This window comes from Elephantulus edwardii, unplaced genomic scaffold, assembly GCF_000299155.1.
Source record: "Elephantulus edwardii isolate Elephantulus edwardi_28Jun2011 unplaced genomic scaffold, EleEdw1.0 scaffold00033, whole genome shotgun sequence".
NCBI lineage: Eukaryota > Metazoa > Chordata > Mammalia > Macroscelidea > Macroscelididae > Elephantulus > Elephantulus edwardii.
In genome coordinates this window covers 8,121,479-8,136,237 of record NW_006399783.1, presented here as the reverse complement: position 1 = coordinate 8,136,237, position 14,759 = coordinate 8,121,479, and the positions used below count along the sequence as shown (strand labels likewise).

The following is a 14,759-nucleotide window of genomic DNA, read 5'->3' as shown; positions in this document are numbered from 1 at the left end:
AGCTAAGAGAATGCACCGTCCCCTTTTCCTTATGACTCAGGGTGAAGTCTCTCTCAGGGAGGAGAGATAGGGAATGGCAAGGGACACACTGACAAGGGAAATTGATCAGAACTGGCTTTGGCAGGCACTGTGGCAATTGGACAATTAAAACAGACATGGGGGGGGGAGGGAGGAACGGACTGGGGAAGAGGGTGGAGAAAGTGGTGCAACAATGAATGAATGAAAACCCAAAATCTCTGTAAATGTTCATTAAAACTAATAATAATAAAAAAGAAGTTAGACTCTATGAAGAAATATGTGGCATCAGAATGAGAGGATATTGAAGAAGCTGTGGAATGCTCCCAGATGGGTGCTTTCGGGTGGTGAGAACCAATGAGAATGCATGATTATGGAGGAATTTGGAATGAAGGAGCTCATGGAGTTTGAACCATGCTCTAGTTCTTAAAATTCAGTAGAGCCCTCGGGCCTGTTTTTAATCATTTTTGTTCAAACATTCTTCTAGGTTGTATAGCCCTAGTCTGCCCACTTGCTGTACAGAGGTAATTCGTGGTTGCTGTGATGCTGAACACTGTAACACTGATGTATCAAATGCAATAATGGTTACCCATGGCAGACAGTGTTTGGTGGAACTCCCCGATTAAAAGAAGCTTGGAAGCAGTAGTGGCATCTACTTCCAAAAGAGCTTGCCTTTGGAAACCCTATGAACCTGGAGAAAGGATGAAAGTTATTCACATGTTCAGGTCTTTCATTCATAGGGTCGCTATAAGTCACCTATGACTTGATGGCACTTAACAACAACAACACTGTTGTTACTGTCTGTTTACTTAGTGACGTTTTAACATTATGTTATACAGTCTGTATTTGCTGTTGTGTGTGGTCACTGAAGTCACAGTGTCATCTTTCCCTACCTACTTCTGGATTAAAGGCTAACTCAGCTACTACAAAATCTTGATTAGTTTTTCAGAGCCTTGATAAAGTTGATTCTTACAGTTCCTAACAGTTTATTTGCTGATTTTTGCAGAGGGGCAGGCCTTGGGAATCTCCTTCTCTGTCATTTTCACTGAAGTTATTCAGTAGTCTATTTTTATCTAAGAAAGGAAATGAGTATTTTACCTACCTGCATACTTACCAATCTATCTATATCTGTTACGCAAGGAAAAAAAAAGAAAAACAAACAAAAAACAACAAAAGCTCCACCCAAAAAACCACAAAACCCACCTACCCAAACAAATAAAAAGCCACCTCAAACAAAAACCACCTACAAAATCACTATCAGAAAGAGGAGGAAATATTTCTAGCCATTAGATTTCTTTAAATACATCTACTTTTGCCTATTTGACTTTTAGTTCACATGAATTTATATAATTATTCAAAATATTTAAAAACCAACAGCTAAACAAATTATTATCAGTAATTTTAAACTTGTCCAGTCTAACATTTATATATATTGGCTAAGATTTGAATTCAGGTGGCTTCACCTGAGTATATTATAATCTTAACAACTAAACTGTGAAGCATTAAAAAGTGTAAGTAAAGCAAATCAATAAACACTAGCTGTCTTCCACTATTAATACCTGGGGAAACAATACGTATTATCTTGCCTTTTTTGGTCTAGAACCATACAGTGGGCTCATTCTGCCTATAATGGAAAAAATGGAATAAATCAAGACTATAAATACGATTATTGGACCAACAAGGTGGCTTTTTTAATAACAAGGGAGAAAATGTTCACATGAGAACAGTTGTTACATTTTTTTTTCCCCTCATAAGTTAAAGGTTTTGATTAAGGATTCCTTTCTTTATTGCATTACGAAAAACACCCATTAGTCAGTTTGTTATCCTGTGTTGGGGACGGGGGTTGTGTTATTATGCTGCTGAATGCTTTGCCACAAGCCTTTTAAATACCAGCAGGGTCACTCACAGCAGATAGGTTTTAGCAGAGCTTCCAGACTAACACAAAGTAGGAAGAAAGGTTGAATGAGGTAGTTTTAAATATTAGACCATAAACATCTCATAGGTCAAAACAAAATATTGTCCAATTAGACAAAAACAGTACAATAGTCATAAAAATTGTATAGCACAAATGGCTGCACATCTCGTTGCTACAAACAGGGTTACCATGAGTCCAAGTTGATTCAATAGCAACTAACAACAAGAAGAGAAATAAAAATGTATTGTCTTAATCATGGGAATCTCAGTTACTAAGTAAAGGTGCTTATAGAAACAGAAATAACACTTAGTCTATTTCCTAGGCAGCTCTGCTGGTCTAGTGGTAAGAAGCTGCATTGTAACCCGAAAGGCACCTTGCTTGAATCTACCAGCTGTTCCGTAGAAGGAATCTCCTTCCTTGTCATTTACTGCCTTTTAAAGTCAGCTGTGGGTCAGATACATCTTGATGGTATACACCTACTTCCTTTTTCCTGTCACCATCACTACTGTTAGCATCTATTTCCAACTGATATTACCCACTCAGATCAGATCATTTTACCTCAGGGCCTCACATTCTATTTGTCATTAACTCCTGAACACTTTGCTCCTCTAAACATTATTTTGAATTTAACCACCATTCTCCACTTCCACTGTCATTGTCTCACTTTGCACCTGTATTTCCTACCTGGACTACCTCATAGTCAAACTAATCTTTTCAAGCCTCTATTCCTACTTTTTTAAAATCCATTTCCCATTATGCCCCTAGTGTTTTTACTAAAAATTCATTGACTAATGGGCCAGTTTTGCACTTGTCACTTATTCCGTGGCTTCCCATCATCTACAGTAGTGATTTTTCAATATGTATTCCAAGAAGATTCAAGTGTTAATAGAATTGCCTCAGGGATCCTTAAAGATGATGAAGCTAGATGGATAAAGTTTCCTTGTTATCTCTTCTTCTTTGCAAGATTGTTTCAAAGAAGGATTTCCCCAAAATAAACTCTTTTAAGATGTCCCTGTATATCAATTCACATTCAATTTAGTGCTACTGCTTTTTATAAAATCTATACATTTGATAGAAATGTAAATCTGGTTTATATATTCAGCCAATTCTAAGCCTCCAGATTGATGAACTAGAGATGCTGTTTCAGGCCTTTGTTTTGGCTTCTAGATGCGCTAGTACAATTTTCAGAGTCTCTTCTGACATCCATTTCAGTTTTTTCTTTCTCCTGTCTTTGTAATAACCTTTTGCCTTCTTCATCAATGATATCCTTGATATCATCTTACAACTCATGCGGTCTTTGATCACTGGTGTTCAATGCCTCAAACCTATTCTAGAGGATTTTGAAATTCAGATGGAACAGATTCAAGCTCCTATTTTGGTTCTTGTGGACTGGATTTAATTTACTTCAGCCTCAAGAAAAGTCAAAACAAAGGGAAAACATGGAGAAGAAAAAAGAGCTGAACAGAAGATTTCAAAGGGCAGCTTGAGAAGACAAAGTATTATAATGGAATGTGCAAAGAGCTAGAATTGGAAAATGAAAAGGGAAGAACTCGATCCGCATTTATCAAACTGAGAGTATTGAATCGCAATACTGAAAGATGGTATGGGGACTATGGGCACCCAGGAAGCATCAAAATAAGATGGAGGGAATGTACAGTCACTGTTCAGAAAGAATTGGTGGTTCAGGAACTACCATATAAGCAAGAGCCAATGGTAATGAAGGAATAAGTGCAAGTTGCATTGAAGGCATTGGCAAAAAATAAGGCCCCAGGAATCTATGGGGGAAAAAAGACTTGTTTTAATTAACAGAAGCAGCCTTGGATGTGCTCACTAGACTATGCAAGGAAATTTGGAGGACAGCTATCAATGGATTGGAAGAGGGTCTTATCTGTTCCTATTCCTAAGAAAGGTGATCCAATTGAATGTGGAAACTATTCAACAGTATCCTTAATATTATACATAAGCAAAATACTGTGGAAGATCATTAAAAAACAGTACATAGACAGGGAACTGGAAGAACTTCAAGCAGGATTTAGAAGAGGCCACGGCACCAAGGATATCACTGCTGATATCAGATGGATCCTGGCTGAAAGTAGAGAATACCAGAAAAATGTCTATTTGTTCTTTACTGACTATGCAAAGGTGTTTGACTGTGGATCATAACAAATTGTGGCTGACACTGAGAGAATGGGAAAGCCAGGGCACTTAATTGTGCTCATGTGAAACCTACACCCAGACTAGGAGTCTGTTGTGTGAACAGAGGACAGGACACTGCATGGTTCAAAATTAAAAAGGAAGTGTGTCAGGGTGGTATTCCCTCTCCTTGTCTAGACAATCTGTATGCTGAGCAAATCATTTGAGAAGCTGAACTATGAGGACAAATGTGGCATGAGGACTGGAGGGAGACACATCAGTAACATGTTTTGTGTAGATGTCACAACCTTGCTTGCTGAAAGTGAAGAGGACTTAAAGCACTTGCTGCAGATCAAGGAACACAGCCTTTGGTATGAATTGCACCTCAATGTCAAGAAAACAAAGATTCTTACAACTGGATTGATAATCAACATCATGATGGATGGAGAAAGACTGAAACTGACAACTTCATTTTACTTGGATCCACAATCAACATCCTTAGTATGAGCTGTCACACAGGACATGCACTGCACTGGGAAAGTCCGCCATTACAGACCTTCCAAATTATTTAGGAGTAATAATGTCAGTTTGAGGACTAAAGTTCATCTGATTCAAGGCATAATCGTTCTAATCACTTGCTATGCATCTGAAAGCTGGACTATGAATGAAGATGACAGAAAAGAATTGATGCCTTTGAGATGTGGTGTTGGAGAAGAATATTGAACATCCCATGGACGGCCAAAAGAATAAATAAATATGTCTTGGATAAAATGCAGTCACTTCATCTTTGGAGGCAAAGAGGATAAAGCTTCACTTCACATACTCTGGGCATGTTGCTAGGTGGGGCTGTTTCTTGGAGAGGGACATGATGCTTGGAAGTGTGGAGGGTTGGCGCAGGAGGGAAGACCCTCAACCAAGTCGATTGACATGATGATTGCCACAATGGGCTCTGGGATGTCAGGAAGTATGAGGATGGCACAGGGTTCAGATCTGTTGTTCAGAGTCATAATGGGTTGTACTTGACTCAATAGCACCTAGTAACATCCCCTGAGTAACCATTTTTCTTACCTGCGAAATTATTCTCCTGTGCCATAGGAAATTTCTAAATAACTATTGAGACTCACTTTACAGATAACAAGACACAAGGTAGTTAACAGTTCTTACAGCATTTTGTACAGTTCTTAACAACTTTGACTATTCATTACATTTTCTATCATTTACATACACCAATAATCCTGGACCTGAGGTCCTGGTTTTCTCACCTATGAACAGAGGGGATAAGTCTATCAGCCTCAAAGAGATGGTGGAAGAGTTAAATGGGGCAATACCCAAAATAGTTTAGAAGAATTCCTGGCACATTTATTTGTTAAACAGATGTAGTTTTACTATTATTATCAACACTATTACTATGCATCTATATAAACTCATTGCTACTGAGTCAGAACTGACCCATAGCTTACCTTCCAGCAGGTTTTCTGAGGCTGTAACTTGGATACTGCCCATCTTTCTCCCATGGAGGGGTTGTCAGATTGAGCCATCAGAGAGCTGCCACCTTTGGGTTAGCAGCATGACACCCTACAGACTACACAGCCAGTTCCCAACTCGTCTATATAGATCTATTAGTAAAATACAGCTCAGAGGCCTTATTTTTATACTCCTAAACCAAAAGGACCTGAAGCACTTGCTTCAGAAAGTCAAGGACTGTAGCCTTCAATATGGAATAGCTCAACATCAAGAAAACAGATTCTCACCAATGGGCCAACTTGGCAGCATCATTATGGCTGGTGAAGTGATTAAGACTGTTGACAGCTTAAGTTTGCTTGGCTTTACAATCAAAACTCTTGGTACCAACAGCTAGGAAATGAAAAGATGAATTACACTGGGACAGTCAGCTGTCAGAGACCTCTCCAAAGTACTGAAGCGAAATGACATCAGTCTGGAGACTAAGGTGCACCTGATACAGGCAATGGTCTTTGCAATTATTTGCTATGCATGAGAAAACTGGACAATAACTAAGGATGACAGAAGGAGAATTGATGCCTTTGAGCTGTGGTGCTGGAGAGGAGTTTTGAATATACTATGGACTGCCAGAAGAACAAACAAGTTCATCCTGGAGAGGGTAAAGTCAGGCTAACTGTTGGAGCCAAGGATTCTGAAGCTTCATCCGGCATACTATGGGCATATTGCAAGGTGGAATCAGTCCTTGTAGAGGGACATCATGCTTGGGAGGGTGGAGGACAGTGCAGGAGAGGGAAACCCTTCATGAGGTGGATTGATTCAGTGACTGCAGTAATGAGGATAGGTGTGTCAGAGACAGTAAGATTGGCATAGGATAGAGCAGAGTTTAGGAATGTTATACATAGGGTCACTATGAGTTGCAGGTGACTCAATGGCACATAACAACAACAACAACAACACAAATCACAGCTCATAGTAAAGAACCTAAGGTCAAAAGGATATTGACCTACATGATACATATACACACAGAGAGTATGAATGTGATGATACAATTAATGTTATCTTAGGTTAAATTTATTATGGTTTCCCAGTGTCTTCTGTTTTGTGTTTTTGCATTTATATAATATGAATATTCGACTCTCCTAGTTGTTGTTATAGACCATCATGTCAGAACCAATCCCTAGCTGATCCTCCATAGAGTTTTCAAGGAAATAAATCACGTGGGAGGAGATTGGCCATCATTTTCCCATGCAGCAGGTGACAGATTTGAACATGCCTTTGGGTTGGCATCACAGCTCCTTACCACTAGGGCACTAGAGTTCTTTATAGCAGAGTAAAACAAAATAAAAATTTTAACATTCAGGTAATTTAGTGAGCATATTTTCCATTAACCTCACATATTCCAGTAGATTTATCTAATTAGAGTGAATGCTATAGATATTAAATCACACATCCCTGAGGTTTTTTTGGCTATTTCCTTCCTTGGTTTGTTCCTATTTGTTAACATGTTGCTTTCTACACACAATGAAAGAAAGAAAAAGGGAGAAATCATTGCAGTTTTATTTAAATTTCAAAATAATTGCTTTATAAAATGGCTTAAGACAAAATTTAAATTGATATGCAAGTAAAAAGGCTGATTTAGGTTCTTTAAATAATGATGAAATTCTGTAATAATAATAAATATTTTACAATCAAGTTTCTTATTTTTATGACATATTGAAAAACTAAGCTCATAAAAATATATAGCAAAATATAACAGTTAATAGTTTCAGTGCTGTTCTCATTTCAAATATATGGCTCTGAAGTTAAATTACTGCCAGTGGCTGTTCACATCACTAAAAACCCATACACAATGTAGCAGAAAAAAAGTATATATTTTAACATTCCCTTCAGTTAATGGTTTTGTTTCTGTAATTCACAGAAACTCCATGAAAGAACCCTCCTAATGAACCCTCCATGTTACAATCACAACCAAATTTTTAGCATCTGGTCAATGAAAATGCAATGTCCTGGCATAATAAGTAGATATAAATAACCCAAAAGTTAGTGTACTTTGGATAAAGACCACCTAAATTAAACTCCATAGCAACCTTTTGGTTAAATGGTACCGTCCTCCTATTAAAGAAAATACTTTACTGCTGAGGGCACTGGGTCTCTGGAGTTGATTTGGACGACACGTATAGAATAGGGTGGGATTTCTTACAAGTTTCCTTTTTCAATTTGCTTGCAGTTCCTTTCCCTTCTTTAACTTCTGCTTGAGGCTTTGATTCTGCAGTTAACCTACAGGCATTAAAGCATTCACTCTGAATTCAAATGTCATTACATTAAACCAAAGAAACAAACCTTTACTATAATGTGCCTCCTCCTAGAAGACATAGTGATTTTTTTGTACAATAAAAGGAATCACAGTGGATCCCAATACCATTAAGAAAATGAAGTTATAGCTTCTCTTAAAGCACCTTTTCTCATGGATAAGCTTAATTTTAAAGCATTTAAAAAATAGATTTTATAAAAAAGTTTCAGTAAGGTCTAAATAAAAGAATTAAACATCATCAGGTACTTATCATAAGCACATCTAAGACAAAACTGACAAACTAGATCAATATTTTAAAATTAATATATGAAAAACTAAATACAAAATAAAAATAACAAGAACTTTTGGGCTCCATGAATTTTGGGATACTTGTCTCAATTTTAAAAAAAAACAACAACCCAGCAAACTCAAACTGAGTTTCAACTTGGAGAATAACTGAATTACTGAGAATAATTGTGTAATGTAGATAAGCAAAGGTGAGGTATTAAAAAAGCCTGTAACATCAAGTAAATTACAGAGCATGCAGTAGTGAAGTTCCCAGGAAAATCCCTATTCATTGTTATAAAATTACCTTAGAATTTTGCATCTAAGTTAAGCATGCAGAAAGCAAAAAGTTGGAAACATTTTAAGTTAGCAGATGGACCCACAGACACAACAAAAGCAAATGTTTTGTGACATTTTATTTGATTTTGTTCAACAGCAAGACAGAAAAATCTCAACATGCTACTTAAATCAATTAAGTAGCTACATACATTTGCTTAGTAACTTTTAATCAAGAAAAAAAGGCAGAAAAGAAATGAAGACACCACAGACAGCAAGACTGATACTGACCAGTTTTGGAAACCACCACCAGAGCTATACAATGGTCAAGCACATTTACACAATGAGTCACACACAAACAAGCATAACCTCCCGAATTCATCTTGGAACCATGTGTTTAAAGTTCATTTTCCCTTGAGAATATTAAACGTGTATGTGTGTGTGTGCTATGCTGCATAATGTGCACTTAAATTTTAACTGAAAGGTTGGTTCAGGTCCACTCAGTAGCATCACAGAAGAATGGCAATCTACTTCTCTAAGACGCTGCTATTGCACAACCCTGGAGCACAGCTCTACCCTGACAGGTCAGTAAAGGTCAGAACTGACTAAGGAAAAGAGAGTACTGGGGATTCCCCCTCTTTTTGTTTTGTTTTTTTAATAAGTTTTAACAATTTTATGTAAAAACAAGAGAAATGAGTAATAAATATCTATTCCATATAATATTATAGCAGCTAACACTGTTGAACTATTTCTACTATTCAGTACTATAGTTAGTAGCAATGAAGATTTAGAGAGAAAATTCAGATTAAACATACAAGGAACTCTACATAGGTAGCTTGTCTACTTCAACTCAAATGCACATACAGCCTTAGCAGTACCTTAAAGACCGCATTTCTTATTTTTTTTAAATGTGTAATGGTATTTATTTTAAATCTATCAGTCATTCCTTTGCATGCACACATCCATCATTTATTTTTTTCACTTTCTGCATATTCCTCATTCACTTACTTCTGTCCCACTCCTGGTCCTACTGTACATACCCAGGAGGTACTTATCCCACTCTGGCCCCAGTCATTGTCAACTACCTTTCCTTTTGATTCACTTTCCCTTACCTTCTGAGTATTTGTGTTGTGTTTTTTTTTAAAGACAAAGTCTTTAAAATGTAATTCTTTCAGACATACATGTCTTACACTTCCTTGTTTAGTCACAAACTCAATTACAAAGAAACTAGAGGCTTTGAAGTGCTGATAGAAAAAGAAAATGAATTAGCTTTGATATTTAAAATGTCAAAATAGATTATCAAAGGCCTTCCTGAAAGTTTAGGATTAAACAATTTCAAAAACATAAAAATTTTCACCTGACAGCTCTCCAGAATGCTGAAATTTCTTACAACTATTGGAAAGCCCTTTTAGAAGGTAAATTAATTTTTTCATGGCTACTTTTAACCAGAAAAAAAAAATCACAGTTATTCAAACCTATAAAACCTTCAGAGATGTATTCTTTGATATTTCTATCTCACAAAACAAAACTGCCTAATTTTCTAAAAGCAGAATTCCCTTTTTCAAGATTCTTTTCCCCTTGCAGTCATTTTTGTCTTTCTTAAAGCTTTGGAAAAGTTTAAGGTACGCAGGTGAAATTGGGGGATTATACTGCATGCAATGCTAAGAAAACAGACAAAGAAATAGAAGGCACAGTTCATGCAGCGATAAAGAAGAGACAGAGAGGACTGTGGGCCTCCTTGAGGAAAAGAGGACACTGACCTGGGAGAGTTCAGGCAGTTTCCACTTCTTCCACTTAAAGCTTCGGAGTCAACTGGAATGTCCACGAGCTTCACACGTTTCTTTTCCACCACTCGTTGCTCATCAATTGACAGACTTTTGTGTGGAGAAAGACTGCCTTCTGGTGTGTTTGCAGAAACTGTTTTCTCTAACTGCACGTGATCTTCTAAATTGTTAGGATAGGACTGTGCTTCCTCTCCTTGAGTTGGTAAGTTATAAACGTCTTCCTCCACGGCCTTGTTGGCACATTCTTCTGTAGCAGTGTTTATATCCAAAGGCAGTACCTCACGTCTCTTTTTTAGTATAGGCACTTCTATATTCTCTGAGAACGAAAGCCATTTAAAAAAATCCAGTCAATGAATCAAAAGTAAGACACAACAACATAAACAGGTGGAACTAGCTAGCTCTAAGGAACAGTATTGCTAGCTTGAAGGCACATAGTTCAAATCCACCAGCTGCTCTGCACAAGACAGACAGGCAACCTCTGCCCATGCAATTTGCTGACTCTGAAAACCTGCTGGAAGGTCAAATATGGGTGAGTTTCAACTTGATAGTACACCACCACCACCACCATCACCACCACCCACCCACTCACAGACACACAACCACACCCTCACATGAGCTCTTGTGGCATGGCCTGCAGTGAGCTGCACTGTAACCCAAAGGTAGGGCTTCTGTAGCAGTTTGAATCCACCTGCAGTTCTGATGGAGAAAAATGGGAAGTCTCGTCCTATGCAATTCACAGCCTTCCCAAAACCCACTAGAGAGTCAGCTATGCATCAGCTCCTCTGCAATGAGAAAGTAAGCAGAACGTGTATATTTTTTCCCATTTCCTCCCTTAAAATCCACTTTTACTCAAAGATACCATTTTTACCTTTTATCCTTTCATATTCCTTTTCACACTAAGCTATTCTAAATCTTTAATAAAATCCCATTATTACATGACAAAATTAGCTTTCTAGAAATGATTTTTCTGAATACAAATCACTATTAAGCAAATATTAGGCAATGAACTTTGTTGATCTTTGTTTCCAACTTTATTCCCAGGTTTCATCAGCATAATTAGCTGCAAAGAATGAATTATACTTAAACAGAAATTGAAAAGAGCTTCAATGTCCAAAAAGGCTTAGGCTTAAAAATATAAGAGATCTACATTTTTATCAGATTCATAAGCAAAACAATTTTAAAAAGCACTCAATATAAAATAGCAGCTCAACGTAACATCTTCAGGTTTTATCTTCAAAAGAAGTTGACTCAAATTAGCTGGCCTCATATTTTGAGGCCCCCATCAAAATTTTCCACGAGATCTGGAACTTCATCATCATCTTCTCTAGGAGCAAGTGGTGCTTTTCCATCCACAAGACTGGGCAGGGTTTCAGCCAGTCTTCTACTCAGACTGTGCCAAACTGGTTTAAGATGCTGGGTAACATTTCCGTCAGCTGCTTTCTCGCAACATGGTCGGTAACAGTGAAAGTGTTCACTGCCAGAGATGCCTGAATGTTAGGATTATTAAAGTGGATCACTGTGCCTTGACATGTAAATATATTCATCTCTTCATTATCAGAGATAGTGTTTACCCCTAACTTCTTTAAGGAAAATTGAAGTATTTTGTCATCTGTTGTAGCTATTCAATGAACCATCTTCTTTCTGAGCGCAGTTTCTTGTCCACCAATGCGCACTTGTGCCTCCAGTCTGGAAAGTTCCTTCTGGTTCATGATCGTTTCTTTCATCTTGTCAGGACATGGGGCCTCACAGAGGACTAGGGCTGACACTGAGGGAGTCTTTGGAAGACCAGCTGAGATCGGCTGCACATGAGGGGAGGTAAGATGGCAGTTGGACAACTATCCTTTAATTTTCTTATTGCTGTTATGTGCCATCAAGTTGCCTACGACCCATGGTGACCCTATGTACAAGAGCTCTGAAGGCTGCTCTGTCCTGAGCCAGTCTCATTCACTCTGACACACCTACTCCCATTATCCTAGTTACTGTATCAATCCATCTCACCCTGGGTCTTCATCCCTTGTGCTGTTCCTGACACTCCATCCTTTGGACCACATCTTACTTTAAGGATCGGTCCCTCCTGGTCATGTGCCCAAAGTATATGAGATGGAGCTTCAAAATCCTAGCCTTTCAGGAGAAAACTTGGTTTCACCCTATGCAAGACAGACTTATTTGTATGTTCAAGACTCTTCTCTACCACCACAACTCAAAGGCATCAATTCTTCTTTCACCCTTAGTCATTATCAAGCTCTCTGATGCATAGTAAGTAATTGGGAAGACCATGTACTGGATGAGGCGCACCTTAGTCTCTAGACTGATACTGCTGTTTCTCAGTACTCCGGAAAGCTCTCTGACAGCAAATTTACCTAATGCAATTCATCTTTGGAATTCCTGGCTGCTGGTGCCAAGAGTGCTGATTGTAAAGCCAAGGAACCTAAAGCTGTTAACAATCTCAATCTCTTCACCGTCTATCATAATACTGCCAATTGGCTCAGTCATGAGAATCTTTGTCTTCTTGATACTGAGCTTCAATCCATTTTTAAAAAAACAGTCCTTGACCTTCTGCAGCAAGTACTTCAGGTCCTCCTCAGTTTCAGCAAGCATAATGTAGGATGCTGATGATTGTTCCTCAGAGCCTGATGCCACATCCCTCTTCATACAGCCCAGCCTCCCAGATGACCTGTTCTGCATATAGATAGAAAAAGTATGGAGACAGGAAGCATCCCTGATGCACTTCCTTCCTGATTTTTAACCATGCAGTGTTTCCCTGCTCTGTCCTGAGGACTGCTTCCTGGTCCAAGTATAGGCTTCACATAAACACAATCAAGTGTTCTGAGATACTCATTCTCCTCAAGGTTAATCACAATTTGTTGTGATCCTCACAGTCAAATGCTTCTGCATGGTTAATAAAACACAGATAGATATCCCGCTGGTACTCTGTTTTCTGCCAAGATCCATTTGACAATGGTGATAAAGTCTCTAGTGCCATGGCCTCTTCTATACTGAGCTTGTATCTCTGTTTGTTCTCTGTCAGTGTACTGATAGAGTGTGTCCCACCTGAATTTAAAAACCAATTTGGGGACAGGTTTGAAGTCTTGAATGAATAAAGACCAGATGAGCTGTGGGAGGCTATCAAGAATATAATCCATGAAGAATGCAAAAGGTTATTACAAAGATAAAACATGAAGAAAGACCAAAATGGATGTCAGAAGAGAATCTGAATATTGCACTAGAGCACTGAGTTAAGACATTAAGGAGCTGAATACAAAATTTCAAAGGGCAGCACAGGGAGACACAACAAAGTATTATAATGAAATGTGTAAAGAATGGAGTCTGAAAATCAAAAGGGCCATAATGGGTTGGCTTGGCATTTTTAAGCTGAAGGAACGGAAGAACAAATTCAAGCCTTGAGTTGTAATACTTAAGGATGCTATCTATGGGTAGACTACTGAATGATCCAGGATATAGTAAAAGAAGGCGGAAAGAATACACAAAAGGAATACAGAGTCACTGTACCAAAAAGAATTGACTGACACAGAAGAATCTCAAGAAACAACATATGATCAAGAGGCAATTGTGATGAAGGAGGAAATTCAGACTGCTCTGAAGACCTTGGCAAAAAAATAAAGCCCCAGGACTTTATGGAATACCAACTGATGTATTTCAGCAAACAGATGTTGCCCTGGACATGCTCACCAGGTTGTGCCAATCTGGAGGACAACTACCTGGCCAAATGACTGGAAGAGATCAATATTTATTACCATTCCTAAAAATAAGTGACTTGAGAGACTGTGGAAATTATCGTACATTATCACTCATATCACACACTAGCAAAATCCTGTTATCCAGAAATGATTGGAACGGTGCATTGACAAAGAATTTTAATTTACATTCAATAAAATATGTTTAAGATTTAAGATGTAGTGCTTACATGGTTAATCAATTTTCTAGTGATAAGACTTTGCTAGTTGTTCCCTAGTATTTTTTTTTTACCATTCTCCCTTAATAAGAGAATTCTAATATTTAATGGTGAACAAGATACCTGAGAGAAACAAAGCTGTACTTCCACGTCTGTATTGCAGGCAAAGACAGGGTCTCATGACTAAATTCTGCCCAACGGGTTACATGGAGATCAACAACACAGATGGAGCCTGGACTCCAACTTTATGAAGTGCAGTGCCCATCCTGGACTGTGTTCCTGGACTTGTATCAGGAAGAAGAAAAAAGTCTTTAATCTGTCTCACTGTTATTTTACATTTTCTGTTATTCTTTAGCAGCAGGGAATAAGTTACCATTTAGAGCATCAGTGGCCCCAATAAAAAGAAATTCTATGAGGTTACCCAAGATGTTGCAATCTTCAAACAAAAAAAAGCTCAAAAGTCAAAGTTCTACTAGAGTAAGATGAATTCAGATAATAAAAATAGATGAATAAAAGATCCATATCTACTGAGTTATCGTTGAATCTTCAACATTTTTTAGCAGATAATTTAGTTATAAACACAAAACTTAAAAATTGCTTGTAACAAAATCTGCATATACCAATTTGTCTTATTGTTATGTACTGATGAATCAGAACTGACTCAATAGTTAACCCTCCAGAAAGTTT

The 14,759-nt window shown here is 37.9% G+C and overlaps 1 protein-coding gene across 1 annotated transcript in view; it reads right to left on the bottom strand.

The window, feature by feature from the left end:
* Nucleotides 1-7,653: 7,653 nt before the first annotated feature.
* SPDL1 (spindle apparatus coiled-coil protein 1) overlaps nucleotides 7,654-14,759 on the bottom strand; it is a 42,873-nt gene continuing 35,767 nt past the window's right edge. The window contains exons 5-6 of the mRNA XM_006884419.1: nucleotides 10,136-10,473; nucleotides 7,654-7,801 (exon numbers count right to left, since the gene is read on the bottom strand). Of these exons, the coding sequence (XP_006884481.1) occupies nucleotides 7,654-7,801; nucleotides 10,136-10,473 (486 nt within the window). The remainder of the gene's footprint in view (nucleotides 7,802-10,135; nucleotides 10,474-14,759) is intronic.